The 19046-nt window shown below is 39.0% G+C and overlaps 1 protein-coding gene across 1 annotated transcript in view; it reads right to left on the bottom strand.

The window, feature by feature from the left end:
• The window catches only part of ADCY1 (adenylate cyclase 1), a 163668-nt gene that overhangs the window by 49449 nt on the left and 95173 nt on the right, over positions 1–19046 (bottom strand). The window contains exons 6-7 of the mRNA XM_021268899.4: positions 14037–14195; positions 9906–10047 (exon numbers count right to left, since the gene is read on the bottom strand). Of these exons, the coding sequence (XP_021124574.2) occupies positions 9906–10047; positions 14037–14195 (301 nt within the window). The remainder of the gene's footprint in view (positions 1–9905; positions 10048–14036; positions 14196–19046) is intronic.

Below are 19046 nucleotides of genomic sequence, written 5' to 3'. Positions count from 1 at the left end.
TCCAAATCCAAGTACTGTGCCATGCTATGAAAATGTGTGAAACACATATATCTTCTGTTCTTCATGGCTGGTCAAGGCCCTAAACATGCAAAAGACATTGCAATACACACAAGTAGGGCACAATGGCAGTTCCTAGATCATGGATAATTTTATACATATCTTTTTTTTTTTTTAATTTTTATTTATTTATTTATTTATTGGTCTGATAGTTGCAGGACCTATGGATTCTACACTGGGTCTGGAGATTTTCCATTCTACTCTTATATATACGCAGCATAAAAAAGCACAAACAAAGGAACTCTCCCACTTGCATCTCACAAATCTCGTCCCTTATTTTAAATTATCATTACTCTTTTGACTGCAGAACAACATTTTTTACACAGAGAACTTTTGAGTGGAGCATTTCAGTAAGGTCATCTTCTGCTGTAAGCCTCTGATAATGGCAAGAAATGCAGTGCAGTCTGTTAAAACAGACAAGATAAACAATCAAACAAAACAAATAAAAATGAAACAAACAAACAAACAAAACATCTTTCACTCTGCCTGTTCTTTAAACTTGCTCCAGGACAGTATTACAGGAAAGTTGTGCAGCATTCTCATTCTAGCTCATTTTGTCAATGCATTTTACTTTCACACTCCTTTTTTTAACCCTTGGGATCATTTTTTATTTTGCTCATTGTTCCTTTGCTTCATAATTTTAGAAAGGCTGGTTATGTGCTGCAAAACAGTCGGCAAACAAGGTTAAGAGCTGGGATTAAAAGCACTCTGAAAGCAGCCTGACTGTCTACAGCTTTGTGAGCATTTCTAAGTACACAGGAAACTAAAAAAAAAACTGATTAAAATTCTGGGAAAACACCCCAGTGTTTAAATCTCATGTGATACTCCAGTAAGGGATTCACTGGTGCTTATCTGAGATTCTCAGAAACAGCAGCAGACTGTTGTTCCCCTGACTATATTCAGCTACAGTGCTTAAACAGCACTGGAAAGAAGATATCAATGACATTCAAAATACTTTCACAGAAATCATAAATGCTGTAGCAGCTTCATGGCAACTGCAGGAACAGTCCTGAAGATCTAGAGTAGCACACTGTTTGCTGGGTGGTAGCACAAGTAGTCTACTTACAGTGTTGGGGAGTGTGTATTCCAACAACTAGAAATAATCTAGAGCTTCTATCAAAACACTGTGTCTATCTTTTAAAATGATTCTGCTAAGGTATAAATGGGGTGTTAAAACTTAAAATGTTCAAGTTAGGCATTTAAATCTCTTAGTTAAATTCTTCAGGAGTTGTCAGATATTCAAAGTACAAACCAGGCTGGACTCTCCTAGGCATGACAGCAGTGGCAGCTGGGCTGTTAAAACTTAAAATGTTCAAGTTAGGCATTTAAATCTCTTAGTTAAATTCTTCAGGAGTTGTCAGATATTCAAAGTACAAACCAGGCTGGACTCTCCTAGGCATGACAGCAGTGGCAGCTGCAGGCAAGCATCACTTTGAAAACAGAAATCCTCAATGTGTGCCTAGTGTGTACCCCAAATTAGATACACAGGTACATTTCAAATTAGACCACTTTTGCCAAATGTATTTTTGCATGTGGTATGTTATCAAAGGAGAGAGTTTGAGTAGCTGGAGTTTTCACATGCCCTGCATTAGCTGTAAAGATCTCTTATTCTGTTACTATTTAGAGCAGGAATCTAAACTCTAGCACTTCAAAAGGGCTAGTAAACACTAATGTCAAAATATCCTCAAAATGAATTAGTTCGGAAAGCTGGCAAAGGATAATGATCACAAAGACTTTCTTGAGACAATGTGGACAGGACAAGTAGTGACAAATGCAAAAAAGTCCAAGGGAACTGCTAGACATATGGATGGATTTCTTGGGCCATAAGTGCTCTGTGGAAAACACAAATATAATACAGTTGGAAAATAAAAAAAAAGGAAAAAAGAAAGAAAAAATTAGAGAAATGTGTGGCATGTCCATGCAGACCTAAACAGACTTATTCAATCAACTTTACAGAGAAGGAAATGTCCTACAAATATAAATGGAGCTTCAGTTTGAATTGAAATAATAAAAGTAAATAAATAACGAATGCAGTAATTTTAGACCCATCGTTTCACAGAATCACAGAATCTCTAGGTTGGAAGAGACCTCAAGATCATCGAGTCCAACCTCTGACCTAACACTAACAGTCCCCACTAAACCATATCCCTAAGTTCTACATCTAAACGTCTTTTGAAGACTTCCAGGGATGGTGACTCAACCACCTCCCTGGGCAGCCTGTTCCAATGTCTAACAACCCTTTCAGTAAAGAAATTCTTCCTAACATCTAACCTAAAACTCCCCTGGCGCAACTTTAGCCCATTCCCCCTCGTCCTGTCACCAGGCACATGGGAGAACAGGCCAACCCCCATCTCGCTAGAGCCTCCTTTAATATACTTATACAGAGTGATAAGGTCACCCCTGAGCCTCCTTTTCTCTAGGCTGAACAAGCCCAGCTCCTTCAGCCGCTCCTCATAGGACTTGCTCTCCAGGCCCCTCACCAGCTTCGTCGCCCTTCTCTGGACCCGCTCAAGCACCTCGATGTCCTTCTTGTAGCGAGGGGCCCAGAACTGAACACAGTACTCGAGGTGCGGCCTCACCAGAGCCGAGTACAGGGGGACAATCACCTCCCTAGCCCTGCTGGTCACAGTGTTTCTGATACAAGCCAGGATGCCGTTGGCCTTCTTGGCCACCTGAGCACACTGCTGGCTCATATTCAGCCGACTGTCCACCATCACTCCCAGGTCCTTCTCTGCCTGGCAGCTCTCCAGCCATTCCTCTCCCAGCCTGTAGCTCTTCTTGGGGTTATTGCGCCCCAGGTGCAGGACCCGGCACTTGGCCTTGTTAAACTTCATACAGTTGACCTCAGCCCATCGGTGCAGCCTATCCAGATCCTCCTGCAGCGCCTTCCTACCCTCGAGCAGATCGACACACGCACCTAGCTTGGTGTCATCTGCAAACTTACTGAGGGTGCACTCAATGCCCTCATCCAGATCATTGATGAAGATGTTAAAGAGGACCGGCCCCAGCACCGAGCCCTGGGGGACGCCACTAGTGACTGGCCTCCAACTGAGTTCAGTTCCACTCAACTTAGTTCAGTTCCACTCAGTTTCACTCAACTTAGTCCTTTAGCTTTTTTCCTCTCTTTTTTTTTTTTTTTTAATTGTTCACATGATGATGATTAGAAAATTTTCAGCATCTACTTTAGAGGCTATTGAGAATCTTTCTTTACTAAGACAAACTTTTTAAAACAAGTGGTGAATGAAGTCAAATACAGTTGGCCGGTCACTAGTGGCATTCCCCAGGGCTCGGTGCTGGGGCCAGTCCTATTTAATATCTTTATTGATGATCTGGATGAGTGCATCGAGTGCACCCTCAGTAAGTTTGCAGATGTCACCAAGTTAGGTGCATGTGACGATCTGCTCGAGGGTAGGAAGGCTCTGCAGGAGGATCTGGATAGGCTGGACCAACGGGCTGAGGTCAACTGTATGAAGTTCAACAAGGCCAAGTGCCTGGTCCTGCACCTGCCTAGTGGAGAAGGACCTGGGAGTATTGGTGGATAGTTGGCTGAATATGAGCCAGCAGTGTGCTCAGGTGGCCAAGAAGGCCAACAGCATCCTGGCTTGTATAAGAAGCAGTGTGGCCAGCAGTCCTAAGGAAGTGATTGTCCCCCTGTACTTGGCTCTGGTGAGGCCGCACCTCGAGTACTGTTTTAAATTTTGGGCCCCTTGCTACAAGAAGGACATGGAGGTGCTTGAGTGAGTCCAGAGAAGGGCGACAAAGCTGGTGAGGGATCAATGATGTAACAGTCATTGCCACTTTTCTTGCACCTGTTGTCATGCAGAATGAATCTCAGGTGTGCAGAAAGAATTTCTGTCTTAATAGGCAGATCATGAGTCAAAGAAACTACATGATCAACCTTTTGAGCTGTCAAATCCATCTGTATTTCACAATAAATTATGCCACATGTATGTGCTGTAGATAACTGCACTATAAATTTCTAATGTTTACAATAAGTTTTACATTTTAAACAGTACTTTCCAAAGAATTCTCCTGAGCTGTGTTTGCTTATTAAGAGGATTCTTTAACTTCCAGGTTTTTTTGTAAAGTTTTCCTAAAACCTTAAGACTGACAAAAGTGATCTCTTCTTCAACTATTGAATTAACTTATCTTCTCAAATAAACTGCTGGTATTTGGGTTTGATCATAATTATTTTTGGACAAAAATAAAATAGCACCGTCTTTAGATCATTTTCCTGCAGATTTGCTGCAGCAAAATAGGTGGGAGACAGAACACCCTTCCTCTGTCATCTACTTCAAGCTGAATAACTAGACAAATATTCAGAAAGGATGTAAACCATTTTAGTTGTGATTTTTAGAGTGGTCATAGCATTACTCAGAGATTTCAGATAATATGTTATGGCTGTCCAAGCTAAAGAAGGGATTTTCTGAGACTGCCTGGCATGTCTTTGTATGTACGAGGTAAGGTAAGAAGGATAAATGTCAGCCCCTTCAGAGAAATATTTGAAGAGAAGTTGTAAATATAATGTGTCTTTCCCTCTCTCTCTCTGTCTTTTAATATTTCAAACTTATTTTTCATTGCATTCACTGTATAGCTAGTTTCCAAAATGTGAACAGATGTGGTACTCACTTTTCATGAACAACCATCACGTGCACTATTCAAACAGTAGATGCAGACACTGTGATTTACACTGCCACAAATAAAATATAACAAATGTATTTGAATACACGGTGCATAACTCACTAACACATTAGTAGAAAAGTTGCAGATGGTGTTTAGCAACCTATCAAGCTAATTAGTCATTACAGTCAAGGTATGTTTTAGAATCCATGATGCATTTATGAATATATAGGAATCATTTATAAAATGTATCTATAGACTTTATCTATGATTTTCATAATTTTTATAGTTCTCTTTTTTTGGAAACATCTCTATTGCCTACCATTAATGGTCTGTGGGATTATTTATATTTGCAAATATGACCTGGCAAAGGTTATATTGACCTGGCAAAGTTACTCAAGTGAAGCAGGTTCCCTTAAGCTGGCAATGACTAACAGTGATGGCAGGCCCACTTCTGGAAATGGAAACAATTACATGTTCTGAGAAATCTTTCTCGTTAGAAAAACTTCATAATTTCTTACCACTGCTTGGCTATCCAGAGAAGTACCTCAGGAAATGTGCTTAATTGTCTGGGCTGGGCTGGTTTCTCATCTAGAGAAAATAATGTGTTTTTGCAAAACTAGAGAGACACAGGTAGAGAGTGAATTAATGTAGAAAATATAAGTAAGTAAGCCTAAGAAAAATCCACCTGGCTATCACTGCAGACATAGGCAAATCTTAGGAGGTGTTACACTGCAGGAGAATAATAGTTCTAGTGAAGTAGACTAGTTAAGCTTGCTACTGAGCTGAGCATCTGCGAGTCTACTATGCCAGCCATAAAACTGATGCAAAGATACTTTGCCTAATGCTGGTGCTGCCAATGAAAAAGAAAGAATTCTATTGAAAAACAGACCCATTCTGTTAAAAGAAATTTAAATTGAATTTCAAGCACAAAATTTGAAAGCTGGAACAGGATTAGTGAGAAAGATTACTGAGGAATTGACAGTGAAAATTATTTAGCTGGGTCTAAGCATGAGTATAAAGTTCCCAGAAGGGGCTCTGAGATTGACAGGATCTGGCCTAGTTTGTTGTTGTTGTTTGTTTGTTTTGTTTTTCCCTCTAATAACATCCATAAATAGAGTAATATTTACTATAATTCAGGACATTTGATGATACTAAGAACATCCATGCATCTAAAGCATAGAGTATGGATTTGTGAATATTTAATGTATCAGAAAGATAAATTTTTCTAACTAGATCAGATGAGGATTTTCATATATGTGTTGAGACTTGTGGCTAGTTACTTTAATCTAATTTTTCAAATCTTGTCTCAGTGCAATATTTTGGTCATATCACTACATGGCTTAGAAACTATATACAATATGAAGAAATAATAGATGTCATTTAAAATAAATGTGTTAGCTTTTTCAGAACTAGAAACTTGGTTTCTATTTGGGCTATATCATTTTGTATTTGTATATATTTAAAAAGCATATTTATGTAAGATTTTAAATAAAGGTGACCAAAATTTTGAATTTCATTAAAAAAAAAGTCTTTATGCCTTTGGAAATCTGATAAACTAAGTGGGTTTAGAAGCTGAATGTTATCCAGTAAAACATAATTGTTGCTAAATAATAAAAATAAACAATAAATAATAGTAATAATAGCAAATAGTAAATAATAGTAACAGTAATAGACTAATATAATATCTACCAAAATAAAAAACTTGAATACAACAAAAAGAGAAGAATACTCTCAGTGGTCTTTTCTAAGTTCCTCTCACGTTTTAGCTTATACACCAGTCTAGTAATCATATCAGATCACAAAATTTTGGTTGTCAGTTGACTGAATAAATGATTAAAATAATTGGGAACATTTTATAATTTATTCACATTTTTAATGTAATTGGTACACGAATGAGTTTTCATATACTGTTCTCATTCTTGGCTTAGTTGATCTGTCTTTCTGGCACATCAAATAAGGGAAAATGTGGGGTATGTGCCTTCTAAATAAATATTAATAATAAAAAAAATATTTATCTTTAACGTTCAACAGATTCTTGGCCATCTGTTGCTGATAATATTGATTTTCATTCTTCTTGGAATCATCCCTGCTACAGTCAGTTCATATTAATCTCAGAGATGATGCATAAAGAACGAAAAATGTCTTTGCATTTCAGCTAATGAGGCTCCAGGGGAAGGAATACAATAGTAAACCAGCAGATACCTGAATTCACCTACAGGTGCTAGATCTTGTCTGTGCTTCAGGGCCAGTCCTCTGTTTCTATATCTCTGAAGGTTTAATGACTGAATCAAGGTAGGAGAGGATATAGCAGGTGTTTATCTTACAGCTAAATAGTCTATTACAAAGGTATTTATTAGTATCTTGTGGTCCAATGCAAGTGTACGAAGACTGGGGATGGCTGTAGTATACTATGACAAACAGCAAAGTGATGCACTGATTGTTTTGAGTCCAGTGGAGAAGGCTGTCTATATCTGTAAAATTCATGAAGTGTTTCTTTCTGCCAATTTGGCTGACACTGCACTGATGCACGCCAGAGAGCTGATGTCAGCCAAGCTGTACTGCAGCATCTGTCACTTCTACAAATCCATCAGTGACACCCAGGGTAACATGGCATTCAGTTTATGTAGCTGATGACAAACTGAGTTGTTTCTCAGCAGTCACCAGCAGCTTCTCAGCAGCCTTGCAAATAAAAAGGAATGGGTACTCATATGTAAGCTCTCATCTTTGCACATTAAACATGCATTGGCTTCATTTACTTTAATATGTGAATGTCAAGATTCTATTCTTAGAAATTCTTCAGTCAGTGCAGCAGAGAAAATACATGTCTACATGTAATAGATGCACTTACCGCCTTTTCTCCCTTTTTTATGTATTATGAAATGATACATAATGCTCTAGGAGTTAAAACAGCAGAAAAAAAAAAAGACAAATGTAGTGGCAATCAGCAACATACTTTTTCATACTTTTTTTTTTTTTGGAAGGAGGAAAGATTGGTTAATTTAGGAACTAATTCTGGTTTCAAGAAAGGCAACAAAAACCTCTTACTGAGAATGAAAACAGAATTTAGCCCACGGATTTTCGACCTATTTTCTTTCCTACTATCTAAAATGGAGTCTAATCATATAGATTAGCAGAAGAACAAAACACGAGATCATGTGATTTTCAGAGTAGACAAGGATATTCCATCTCTCCTTTACACTTTATTCCATCTCTCCAAGATGCTTTAGAGGAAGCATATAATAAAACACCCTTGCAGCAATCCTTCTGGTATAAAGCAGCAGTAGCTTTCATCATCAGAATCAGAATTCTGTGATGGCTTGACTCCCAGACTTTCCAGAAAAACTCTCCAGATAATCAAATTCAGACCAGGAACCTGACTGCTGACCTGGAATTCAAGATAATCTATTTTTCCCTGGTTATATTTTTGTCAAAAACATGTTAATGGAAAGTTAGCTAACATCCTCAAGCATGGAGCTTTGAATTCACTTCAAAACCTCATCTTTTTTTGTGTCTGTACGTACTTTGAGACTTGTATTTTAAAATTTCTCTCTAAAGGCCAAATCCCTGAATTAAACTTGTTTGGGCAGAGACTCGGAAAATATGTTTGCAAAAGTCTGTATTCTGAGTTGTCCGGCTGAGATAAAGAGTAATACATATGTGAGGGCAGATAACTTTTAAGATAATCATCATTTGATATGGAGAGGTTTGGAACAAACTGAACATGCTCAAATTATGATTAGGGACTTTCAAGACTCCTACTGGTGTCACAAAAGTTATTTTGTAGCATAAAAACAGACTGTCCTAAATAGGATCATCGCTTAGTTGTTTTTGTTGGGACATACCAATTAGATGAAATTTACAGTTTTTTCAGCATTTACTTTTGAGGTGCACTCAGTAACTGGTTGAGGAAGAAAGGTGTGCCTGTGAATGAACCTGCCTGAAGGTCACTAACTATCACCAACTTCACTGCAACTCAAGAAATTACCATTGCACTGATGGGACTCTCTTCTTATTCTGAAAATCTGGCTAGAATGAGGTGTCACATCCATTTCTATCAGGCGTGGCTAAATCCTTAGCAACATCTAAGAAGTTCCTGCTCAAATGAGCTAAAATCTTACTCTTTCCACACTTTCCATTTTCTGTTCTCCACCAAAAGAAAGAAAGGTGCAGAAAATATTATTGTCGCTTCCAACACTGCCGACTTACTTCTCTTTTCCCAGAACTTCTCTGAGTGTCTGACAAAAGGAATGTACTGAAAAGAGAGGGGAGCCTGGCAAAATCTAGGAGGAAAGGCAGCTAGGACAGGAAAGGGATTGCCAAAATCATTGTGGGAGTCTGAGGTGGCAGAGCAAGGAAGGGAAATGATGTTGAATTTGTCATGAGCAGCTCAGCTTAGCAGGAGAAAACACTGGAGCTATTTGTCTGTTTTGGACAGAGAATATACTCTTTGTTGTAATAATCTTAGAAAATTTACTCAGCTTGACCATAAATATCTGATCTACGGTAGACTGATATATACATTTGAAAGCAGGATGATCGACTCCAGCCTCTTCTCCTGACCTAGATAAACAGGCTCGTGTTGTACAGCTTGGCAACATGGCAACTTTTCCAGATTTCCAGGGAATGTTAATTCGGTTACTGCTGAATTCATTTCACTGTCTTTTCTGCTATGGGCATGACAAGTCTGTAAATAGTTATTTTCTGCATCTATTAAGTAGGGACTCCTCCAGGCCTACCAAAGGAGTCACTACTATCAGGAGTGGTTGTAGAAAGTGTTAGGAGTGTGTGAGTAAAATGTCATGGAAATATGGGTATTAAAGAGCAAGAAAAAATAGTCAGGCTGCCAGCATTAATGTTCAGAAATATCATTTTGAATGGAAGTGGAAGATAGGAATGAATTACATTTTAGACTAACATACCATATCACTTCTAATGCAATGATTACAGAATCTGAATAAACCAAAAGCTTTCTCTTTTGTGGGTTAAGTGACAAGTTGTTTTAACTTTAAACTTCAAAAGTATAGTGATCTTCTTTTCTAGGTAATGTACAAGGTTAGCTTTTTTAGTGTTCCTGCCTCAGTCAAAACCAAAAGATCTAATTTCAAGAGTTTAAAAGCTTTTAGAAACAATAAATACCGGTATTGCCTCTGTTTCAGACTATCATAGAACAGTTGTTAAACTACAAAAAACATGCCACAAAACAAGCTAGAATTTGTGGAGCCTACCTTCCTCCGATGGGATGGCACAATGAAATATGTTTCAATATTATGTTTCTTCAAGAAACTATTCCTTTCATGTCCATATCCTGGTTCTACTTCGTAGTCCCCATTTAGGCACTCTAAGGTGGTCTTTGTAATGTGAACTTTCCTGGAGAGAAAAATAAGATGTTCTTCATAGCTAAGATATGATAAGTTCTTCATAGCTAAGATATGATATATAAGATATGTAGTTGCTAGTGTAATACACTCATGAAAAAGATCATAATGGGCTCTGTCTTTTCAGCCAAAAAATCACAAAAATGTTTCTATTAAACGTTTTTTTCTAAACTTAAACAGAATGACCAAAACAGTAACTGCAGATTATCCAAAACCTTGCAGATTTAGTGATTTGTAGAAAGTGGAAGTCTTCACATCATCTTTCACATTGCATGGATTTAAGCGTTTAACTCACTGCCTGCTTGGAAAAACAGCCTGCTGTTTGAAATGTGTGGCTCCACACTCCAAGTCTGTCATGTACATAAAGAAGAAACTCCTTGTTCTTCTCTTTTTGTTTCTCTTCACAGCTTTGACATGTTCTACTTACTTACTCTGCTTTAAGGCAGCTTTCTAATCCACTTTGTTTTGGCAGCACAGTCAACTTTGACCCTATTAGGGACATGGTTTAGTGGGTGGTATTGGTGGTAGGGAGATGGTTGGACCAGATGGTCTTGGAGGTCTTTTCCAACCTGAATGATTCTAGTTTTGAGTTTGCTTATCCCCAAAACTATCTTCATATTTCCTCCTGACAGAACCCTTATATTTGAAACGTATTTCCAGAAGATATCTTCAAAGCTGTTACTGTTCTTCTCTATTAATTATGTTCAGGTCTGTTTTATTTATTTATTTATTTATTTTCCATTGGGAACCCTCAAGGTAAAGAACATACAAAAACACACTGCCAAAATTGTCTCAGAATGACATATGCAGCAAACAGAAATTCACTTAACCAAAAAACTTAACCATTGACCTCCTGTTCAGCAAATCATAATCTTGCAAATATCCAACAGAAGGTGGTAGATCCCAGTCCAAATGCAAGTTGCATACAGAAGCACATTTAAGCAAATTTGTGAAAATGAACAGTGTACATTTAAATTCTATATATTCCATACATCTATTCTATATCAGAGAGAGTTTTGATGTCACGGAACTTGAGGCTGGGAATGATAAGGTTGAGTCCCTATGGGTTAGGATCAGCAGGAAGGCCAACAAGGCTAGCGTCCTGGTCAGGGTCTGTTATAGACCGCCGAATCAGGATGAGGAGACGGATGAGGAGTTCTACAGGCAGCTGACAGAAGTTGAGAAATTGTCAGTGCTTGTTCTCATGGGGGGCTTCACCTTCCCAGACATATCCTGGAAGCACAACACAGCCCAGAGAAAGCAGTCTAGGAGGTTTCTGGAGAGCGTGGAAGATAGCTTTCTGACGCAGCTGGTCAGTGAGCCTACCAGGGGAGGTGCCCTGCTAGACCTGCTGTTCACAAAGAGAGAAGGACTGGTGGGAGATGTGGTAGTTGGAAACTGTTCGGGGCAGAGTGACCACAAAATGGTAGAGTTCTCCATTCTTGGAGAAACCACGAAGGGGACCAGTAAAACTGCTGTATTGGACTTCTGGAGGGCCGACTTTGAACTGTTCAGGACAATGGTTGGCAGAGTCCCTTGGGAGGTGGTTCGGAAGGGCAGAGGAGTCCAGGAAGGCTGGGCACTCTTCAAGAAGGAAATCTAAATGTTGCAGAAGCTGTCTGTCCCCACGTGCCCAAAGATGAGCTGGAGTGGAAGAAGACCAGCCTGGCTGAACAGAGAATTGTGGCTTGAGCTTAGGAGAAAAAAGAGGGTTTATAATCTTCGGAAAAGAGGGCGGGCCACTCAGGAGGACTATAAGGATACTGTGAAGCAGTGCAGGGACATAATTAGAAAGGCCAAAGCTCATCTGGAGCTCAATCTGGCTACTGCCGTTAAAGACCAAAAAAATGTTTTTACAAATACATCAACGCAAAATGGAGGACTAAGGAGAATCTCCATCCTTTTCTGATGTGGGGGAAAATTAGTTACAAAAGATGAGGAAAAGGCAGAGGTGCTTAATGCCTTCTTTGTCTCAGTCTTTAGCGGCAAAAACAGTTGTTCTCTGGATACCCAGTACCCTGAGCTGGTGGAAGGTGATGGGGAGCAGAATGTGGCCCTCGCTATCCATGAGGAAATGGTTGGCGACCTGCTACGGCACTTGGATGTACGCAAGTCGATGGGGCCAGATGGGATCTACCCAAGGATACTGAGAGAACTGGCGGAGGAGCTGGCCAAGCTGCTTTCCATCATTTATCCTGGCTGTCGGGGGAGGTCCCAGTCGACTGGCGGATAGCAAACATGACGCCCATCCACAAGAAGGGCTAGAGGGTAGACCTGGGGAACTCTAGGCCTGCCAGTTTGACCTCAGTGCCAGGGAAGCTCATGGAGCAGATTATCTTGAGTGTCATCATGTGGCACTTACAAGGCAACCAGGTGATCAGGTCCAGTCAGCATGGGTTTATGAAAGGCAAATCCTGCTTGACTAACCTGATCTCCTTCTATGACAAAGTGATGTTCTTGGTGGATGAGGGAAAGGCTGTGGATGTGGTCTACCTTGACTTCAGTAAGGCTTTTAACGCTGCTTCCCACAGCATTCTCCTCAAGAAAATGGCTGCTTGTGGCTTGGACTGGTGTACGCTTCATTAGGTTAAAAACTGGCTGGATAGCCAGGCCCAAAGAGTCATGGTGAATGGAGTCAAATCCAGTTGGAGGCCGGTCACTAGTGGCGTTCCCCGGGGCTCAGTACTGAGGCAAGCCATCTTTATTGATGATCTGGATGAGGGGATCATACCCTCAGTAAGTTTGCAGATGACACCAAGTTAGGTGCATGTGTCAATCTGCTCGAGGGTAGGAAGGCTCTACAGGAGGATCTGGATAGGCTGGACCAATGGGCTGAGGTTAACTGTATGAAGTTCAACAAGGCCAAGTGCCTGGTCCTGCACCTGGGGCGCAACAACCCCAAGCAGCGCTACAGGCTGGGAGATGAGTGGTTGGAAAGCTGCCTGGCAGAGAAGGACCTGGGAGTATTGGTGGATAGTCAGCTAAATATGAGCCAGCAGTGTGCTCAGGTGGCCAAGAAGGCCAACGGCATCCTGGTTTGTATAAGAAGCAGTGTGGCCAGCAGTCCTAAGGAAGTGATTGTCCCCCTGTACTTGGCTCTGGTGAGGCCGCACCTCGAGTACTGTTTTAAATTTTGGGCCCCTTGCTACAAGAAGGACATGGAGGTGCTTGAGTGAGTCCAGAGAAGGGCGACAAAGCTGGTGAGGGGTCTGGAGAACAAGTCTTACGAGGAGGGGCTGAGGGAGCTGGGCTTGTTCAGCCTGCAAAAGAGGAGGCTCAGGGGCGACCTTATCGCTCTCTACAGGTACCTTAAAGAAGGCTGTAGCGAGGCGGGGGTTAGTGTGTTCTCCCACGTGCCTGGTGACAGGAGGAGGGGGAATGGGCTAAGGTTGCACCAGGGTTGTTTTAGGCTGGATATTAGGAAGAACTTCTTTACTGAGAGGGTTGTTAGGCATTGGAATGGGCTGCCCAGGAAAGTAGTGGAGTCACTGTCCCTGGAGGTCTTTAAAAGATGTTTAGATGTTGAGTTTAGTGATATGGTTTAGTGGAAGACTTGTTAGTGTTAGGTCAGAGATTAGACTCAATGATCTTGAGGTCTCTTCCAACCTAGACAATTCTGTGTTTCTGTAAATTGAGTCCAAGGACACCCAAGGAGTACTTCAAATTCTAGGACGTGCTTCATGGAATGGCTGTAAGTATATGTGCATGTTTAAGATAAATCCTTTTTTCTTCTTTTTCTTTTCAACATTTTACTTCTAATCTGATCTATTTACTAACATGAATCTTAAGATCATTTGGACAATTCCACAGCGGACATCATATAATGCAATGATTACTCCTACTGTACAAAACTCTTAATCTTTTTTATCAATAGTGATTATGTTGCACATTCTGCAAAGGAAATAAATTCCTCACCTATACAGGTATCTGATTCTTTATATATATTTTTGTTTGTTTGTTTGTTTTGTTCCTCATACTTACCCAGGCAACCCTCCAGCTTCCATTACATTGGCTAAAGTCACATCATTTGACCAGACATCGTATTGCCATTTTCGGAGACCCAGGACCCCACAAAGTACCCTTCCTGTATGTAATCCAACTCTCATGTTGAGATCAACCTCTGTGGCTTCTGCAACAGATCTGGAATATATAGCATCATGATATTAGTCTTTAGACAACAGCATTACTCTTGATTTTCACTTCTTCCCCCAAAGTTAACAGATGTGTACATAATTGAAAAGGCAGGAACTTTTCAAAATCTCAGATGGTGTATTCAGGTACTGTTCTTTCCCTTCACTCTTAGGGTAGTTTCTAAGCCTCAATTGTAATTATCTTGCTCATATTTTAATTAGTCTTGAACCAATTTCTCAGTATTTCTAAATTTATTGAACAAGAAATTGATTTTCCAGGTTTTAATGAAACACAGTAAAGGTTACATTTCATTACATTTAATACAGGAAAAAAAAGAAAAAAAAAAAAAGCATAGTAAATGGTTTTGTAATGAAACTTTCCTAAAACTTTTATGTTTCATTGTCTCATTTTCAGTATTTGCTATCACATTTATACAGAAGTTTAGGTATTTTGCTGATTTTGCTGAAACAAAGAATTTTCTAGCTGTAACTCAAATAACTCAAAGACAGACAGCTTAACTCTTGCACTTTCCTGTTTATCTTGCATCTCACATTTATCTACTTCTTTTTTTACTCTCATAAATGTTCCTTTTTCCCAATGTGTGCTTATTTCATCAGGATGACAAGCAAACACAAAGTGATTGTTGGAATTCAAAGAAGAGTGTTGAAACTATCTTATTGGGCTTAATTTTAACCTGACATGTAAATAAACAAACATGTTTCAATCCTACCACTACTCCAGACTCGGTATTCAACTCGGTATTAAAATGCAATACTTGGCGTTTTTGTAAAGCCTCGCTTTACTGGTTAGTTTTGTCTCTTTGTCACAGAAGACTTGCATTAAATGATTAAATTTCTCTTTTTTTACCACAATTTGTTGTCACTCAAAGTAATTTTATCCTCTGTTTTCAGTTCTACATCTGCAATATCAGAACAATACTTCCTTTTCCTTATTCCTTTTTTTTTTTTTTTTTTTTTGGTGGGTTGGTTGGTTGATTTAAAGGTAATAGTGTAAAATGTTAAATCTGTAATCGAAATAATACAACATAATCTGAAAAAAAGAGATGGTATGGATCCCTCCAGTTCATCTGTGAAAGGTTGAAAAATAAATTAAAAAAATATTATTATCTCATTTATGTGTCCACAGTTTTGATTTATTGTGTTCTCTAAACTCACCCTTTAATTAAATTTCCACTTTGATGAAAACATACTCGGTTAAAAATTAACCTTTTTTTAATTTTTATTTTTATTTTTATTTTTTCCCCAGGTGTCTCAGATTGTCAATCATCTTGGATGATACTTATTTAATAATTCATATTTTTCACCTGATCCCTCTGCTACTGCTAGGGAACTGTTGCAACTACCAGTAATCACACAGAGTTGTGCTGTGCTTCTATCTTTATGGTATGCTTAACTAAGCATAACTTCCTGTGGTGAGTCTGAAATGGCACAGACATGTTTAAAAATTCTTGTTTCTGCAGGAGAAGAGTTATGAGGAGGTACTATGAAGCAATGACTCCACTCTCTTATAGAAGTGCAGGACAAAGAATACGGTGAAACCACCACATCAGTGCAAGAACAGTAGATAAAGAGAAATTATAAACACTATTATATTATATACATTATAAATACTAATATATCTCCAAAGCTGCTGCAAGAGTGGCAAAGAAACCACCTCTATGGACTTCAACTCATAAATTAAATCTAATCTTCAGAGATTTTCATTGTACATGTATATCTGGGAAAGGGGGAATTAACTGGTGACGTCAGTCACCAGTAAAAAAGCATTTTTAATTTTGATGCCACTTTTGAGGAAGGATTCTTTATCTCTGTTAATGGAGTATGCTCTCACCCTACCCTGACTTGTGAACATTGAAAAGGAACCTTGAAGCTAATAAACTTACACAGTACATGCAGAGGAAATGCTATGCATGAATCTTTGCAGCTTTTCCCATTACAGCGGCACCTGGCATTCCACAGTTAAGTTGCAGTCCAAGAAGAGATAAAATGGGAGAATAAAAAAGCTACCTAATCAGTGTAATATTTAATTTTGTTTAGGATTTCAAATTAAACTTTCCAAAAGGATGATGCTCTGGTTACAATTTTCTCTCGTCTTTCATTGACCAATGTATTTTTTTTTTAAATATCATCCAAGTACAGTGGATTTGTTGGAGAGGTCTTTAAAAGGACTTTTTAGTTATTCCAGAAATAGCTATTGCATTTTTGTCTTGTTGTACTTTTAGAACTACAATTAATTGAAAGGATACATAGAATCATAAAGGTTGGAAAAGAACTCCAAGATCATCTAGTCCAACCATCATCCTACTAACAATGTCACCCATTGACATTATCATCCCCAGTGCATCTTGAGGCCATTCCCTCTAATCCTGTCACTAGTTATTTGTGAGAAGAGGCTGACACCCACCTCCCCACTACTTCCTTTCAGGTAGTTGTACAGAGCAATAAGGTCTCCCCTGAGCCTCCTCTTCTTGAGATTAAACAACCCCAGTTCCCTCAGCCGCTCCTCATAGGACTTGTGTTCCAGGCCCTTCACCAGTTTTGTAGCCCTCTTCTGGAACTTACTCCAGTACCTCAATGTCTTTCTTGTGGTGAGGGGCCCAAGAATGAACACAGTACTTGAGGTGCGGCCTCACCAGAGCAGGGGGACAATCACCTCCCTGGTAAGCCAGGATGCCATCAGCCTTTTGACCACCTGGGCACACTGCTGGCTCATGTTCAGGTGAGCCTCAATTAGCACCCCCAAATCCTTTTCCTCTGCACAGCTTTCCAGCCACTCTCCCCCAAGGCTGTAGCACTGCATGGGACATGCAGCACAGGACAAGGTGTGGGGTGAGGAGCACAATATATCTGGCCTCAATTTAAGCAAGGAGCTTCGCAGCCATGAAGTGCTGAAGAATGTACCATGTCAGCTACCACCAATGTGAGTAGCGTGGAGATCTTTTGTCCTCAAAGGGAATTCAGGCCTACCACAGTTTTCAGTCATATTTTATACAACAGGAGAGAAAGGCTTATGCACTATTTTCTAAGAAAGTATTTCCTTATCTTATTTCTACCACTGCAAGTCAGAATTCCTTTTTTTTTTTTTTTTTTTTTCCTTCCCAGTATCTGTTCCTAGTCAAGCCTTAAAAATGACTCCAAGGAGTCCTAAAAGGATTCTACTCTTACAGGGCTTGCTGCATACTTGGCTGAAAGGAGCTAACAATATAAGCCACCTAATAATAACTTAACCTTTGTATCCTTACCTGTACACGTGTAGTAAACAACTGACTTTATACCAAGACCTGATAGCATGCAAGGCAAAGTATGTTAGGATTATGGTTTGCTTGCCTATCTATGCTCTCTTGAATAACTAAATACTTGTATAAATATCTTCACCAGCATACCTGCAAGTGTGTATTTCTCTATTTGTAAATTAATGTTAAAAAAGTTTTCATTTAAAACAACATATAAAACCTCATGTCAAATGTATGCTTTTCTTTGTCCTAGCTGGCTCAGGAGAAAGGGGAAAAACTCATCTGCTTGTAGAAATTTGAATATCATAACAAATTAAATGAAAAAAAAATGAGCAAAGAAATACAACATGGATGATTGTACTCCTTGTTAAAAAATCTGGACTGTATAATGTACCAATGAACCATAAAGCAGAATCTGAACACATTTGGTTTTTCACAAAAGATTTCCAGAAGTAGTCACTTAGTAAAAAATCTAAATCAAGAACAACTTTTCTCATTTTTCCAAGAAACCACAGTATGTTTCAGGGATGCTTTCATCATTAAATTTGAGTCAGGAAAACAAAAAACAAAACAAAATCAATCAAACAAACAAGCAAACAAAAACTTCATGGGCAGTTTATTAAACATTTTGAATTTACTTTGAATTTATTATGTATCCCTGTGTATTTATTATTTATTATGTATATTATGTATTATTTATATTTATTATTTATTATGTATCCCTATGTATTTATCCCTGTGTGTTTATTGTGTATCCCTAATTTTCATGAACATACTCCAGTGAACTATCAAAAACGAAGAATTTAAGTAATGTGTAAAGAAGAGTCTTCAAATATAACATTAGAATCACAGAATATCCTGAGTTGGAAGGGGCTCAAAGATTATCAAGTTCAGCTCCTGGCTCCACACAGGACCACCCCAAAATCAAACCATATGTCTGAAATCATTGTCCAAATGCTTCTTGAACTCCATCAGGCTTGGTGCTGTGACCACTGCCCTGGGGAAGCTGTTCCAGTGCCCATCCACCTTCTCAGTGAAGAACCTTTTCCTAACATCCAACCTGATCCTCCCGTCACAGTACCATGCTGTTCTTTTGGGTCCTTTTGCTGGGCACCAGAGAGCAAAGATCATCGCCTGTCCCTCTGCTCCCACTCATGAGGAAGCTGCAGGCCATCATGAGGTCTCCCCTCAGTTTCCTCTTCTCTAGGCTGAACAATCCAAGTGACCTCAGCCACTCCACATATGTCTTGCCCTTTAGACCCTTCATCATCAGAAAAGTACCACAATCATATTTCCAAAGAGCATCAACTTTTTTGTAATAAAATATCACAAGAACACCTAATGACACTTTTTAAATCAATAATGCATTTCTGCAAAAATACCAGTACTTCATAGACAAGCCATGAACTGGCAAACTAAAAGAATTTTAACAAATAAATTATTCATTATAACTTATTTTTCTTAGGTTTGGAAAAAATATTCTCAAAAATTTTCAAAATGTTAATACAAAAGGAAGCTCAGAAACAAATGGGACTAAATATATATACGTATATATATATATATAAAGCTGTAGGCTTGTAGAGTCTATTCACTTAGAAGATATTCAT

This window comes from Anas platyrhynchos, chromosome 2 (assembly GCF_047663525.1).
Source record: "Anas platyrhynchos isolate ZD024472 breed Pekin duck chromosome 2, IASCAAS_PekinDuck_T2T, whole genome shotgun sequence".
Taxonomy (NCBI): domain Eukaryota; kingdom Metazoa; phylum Chordata; class Aves; order Anseriformes; family Anatidae; genus Anas; species Anas platyrhynchos.
This window is presented reverse-complemented; position numbering and strand designations above follow the sequence as displayed.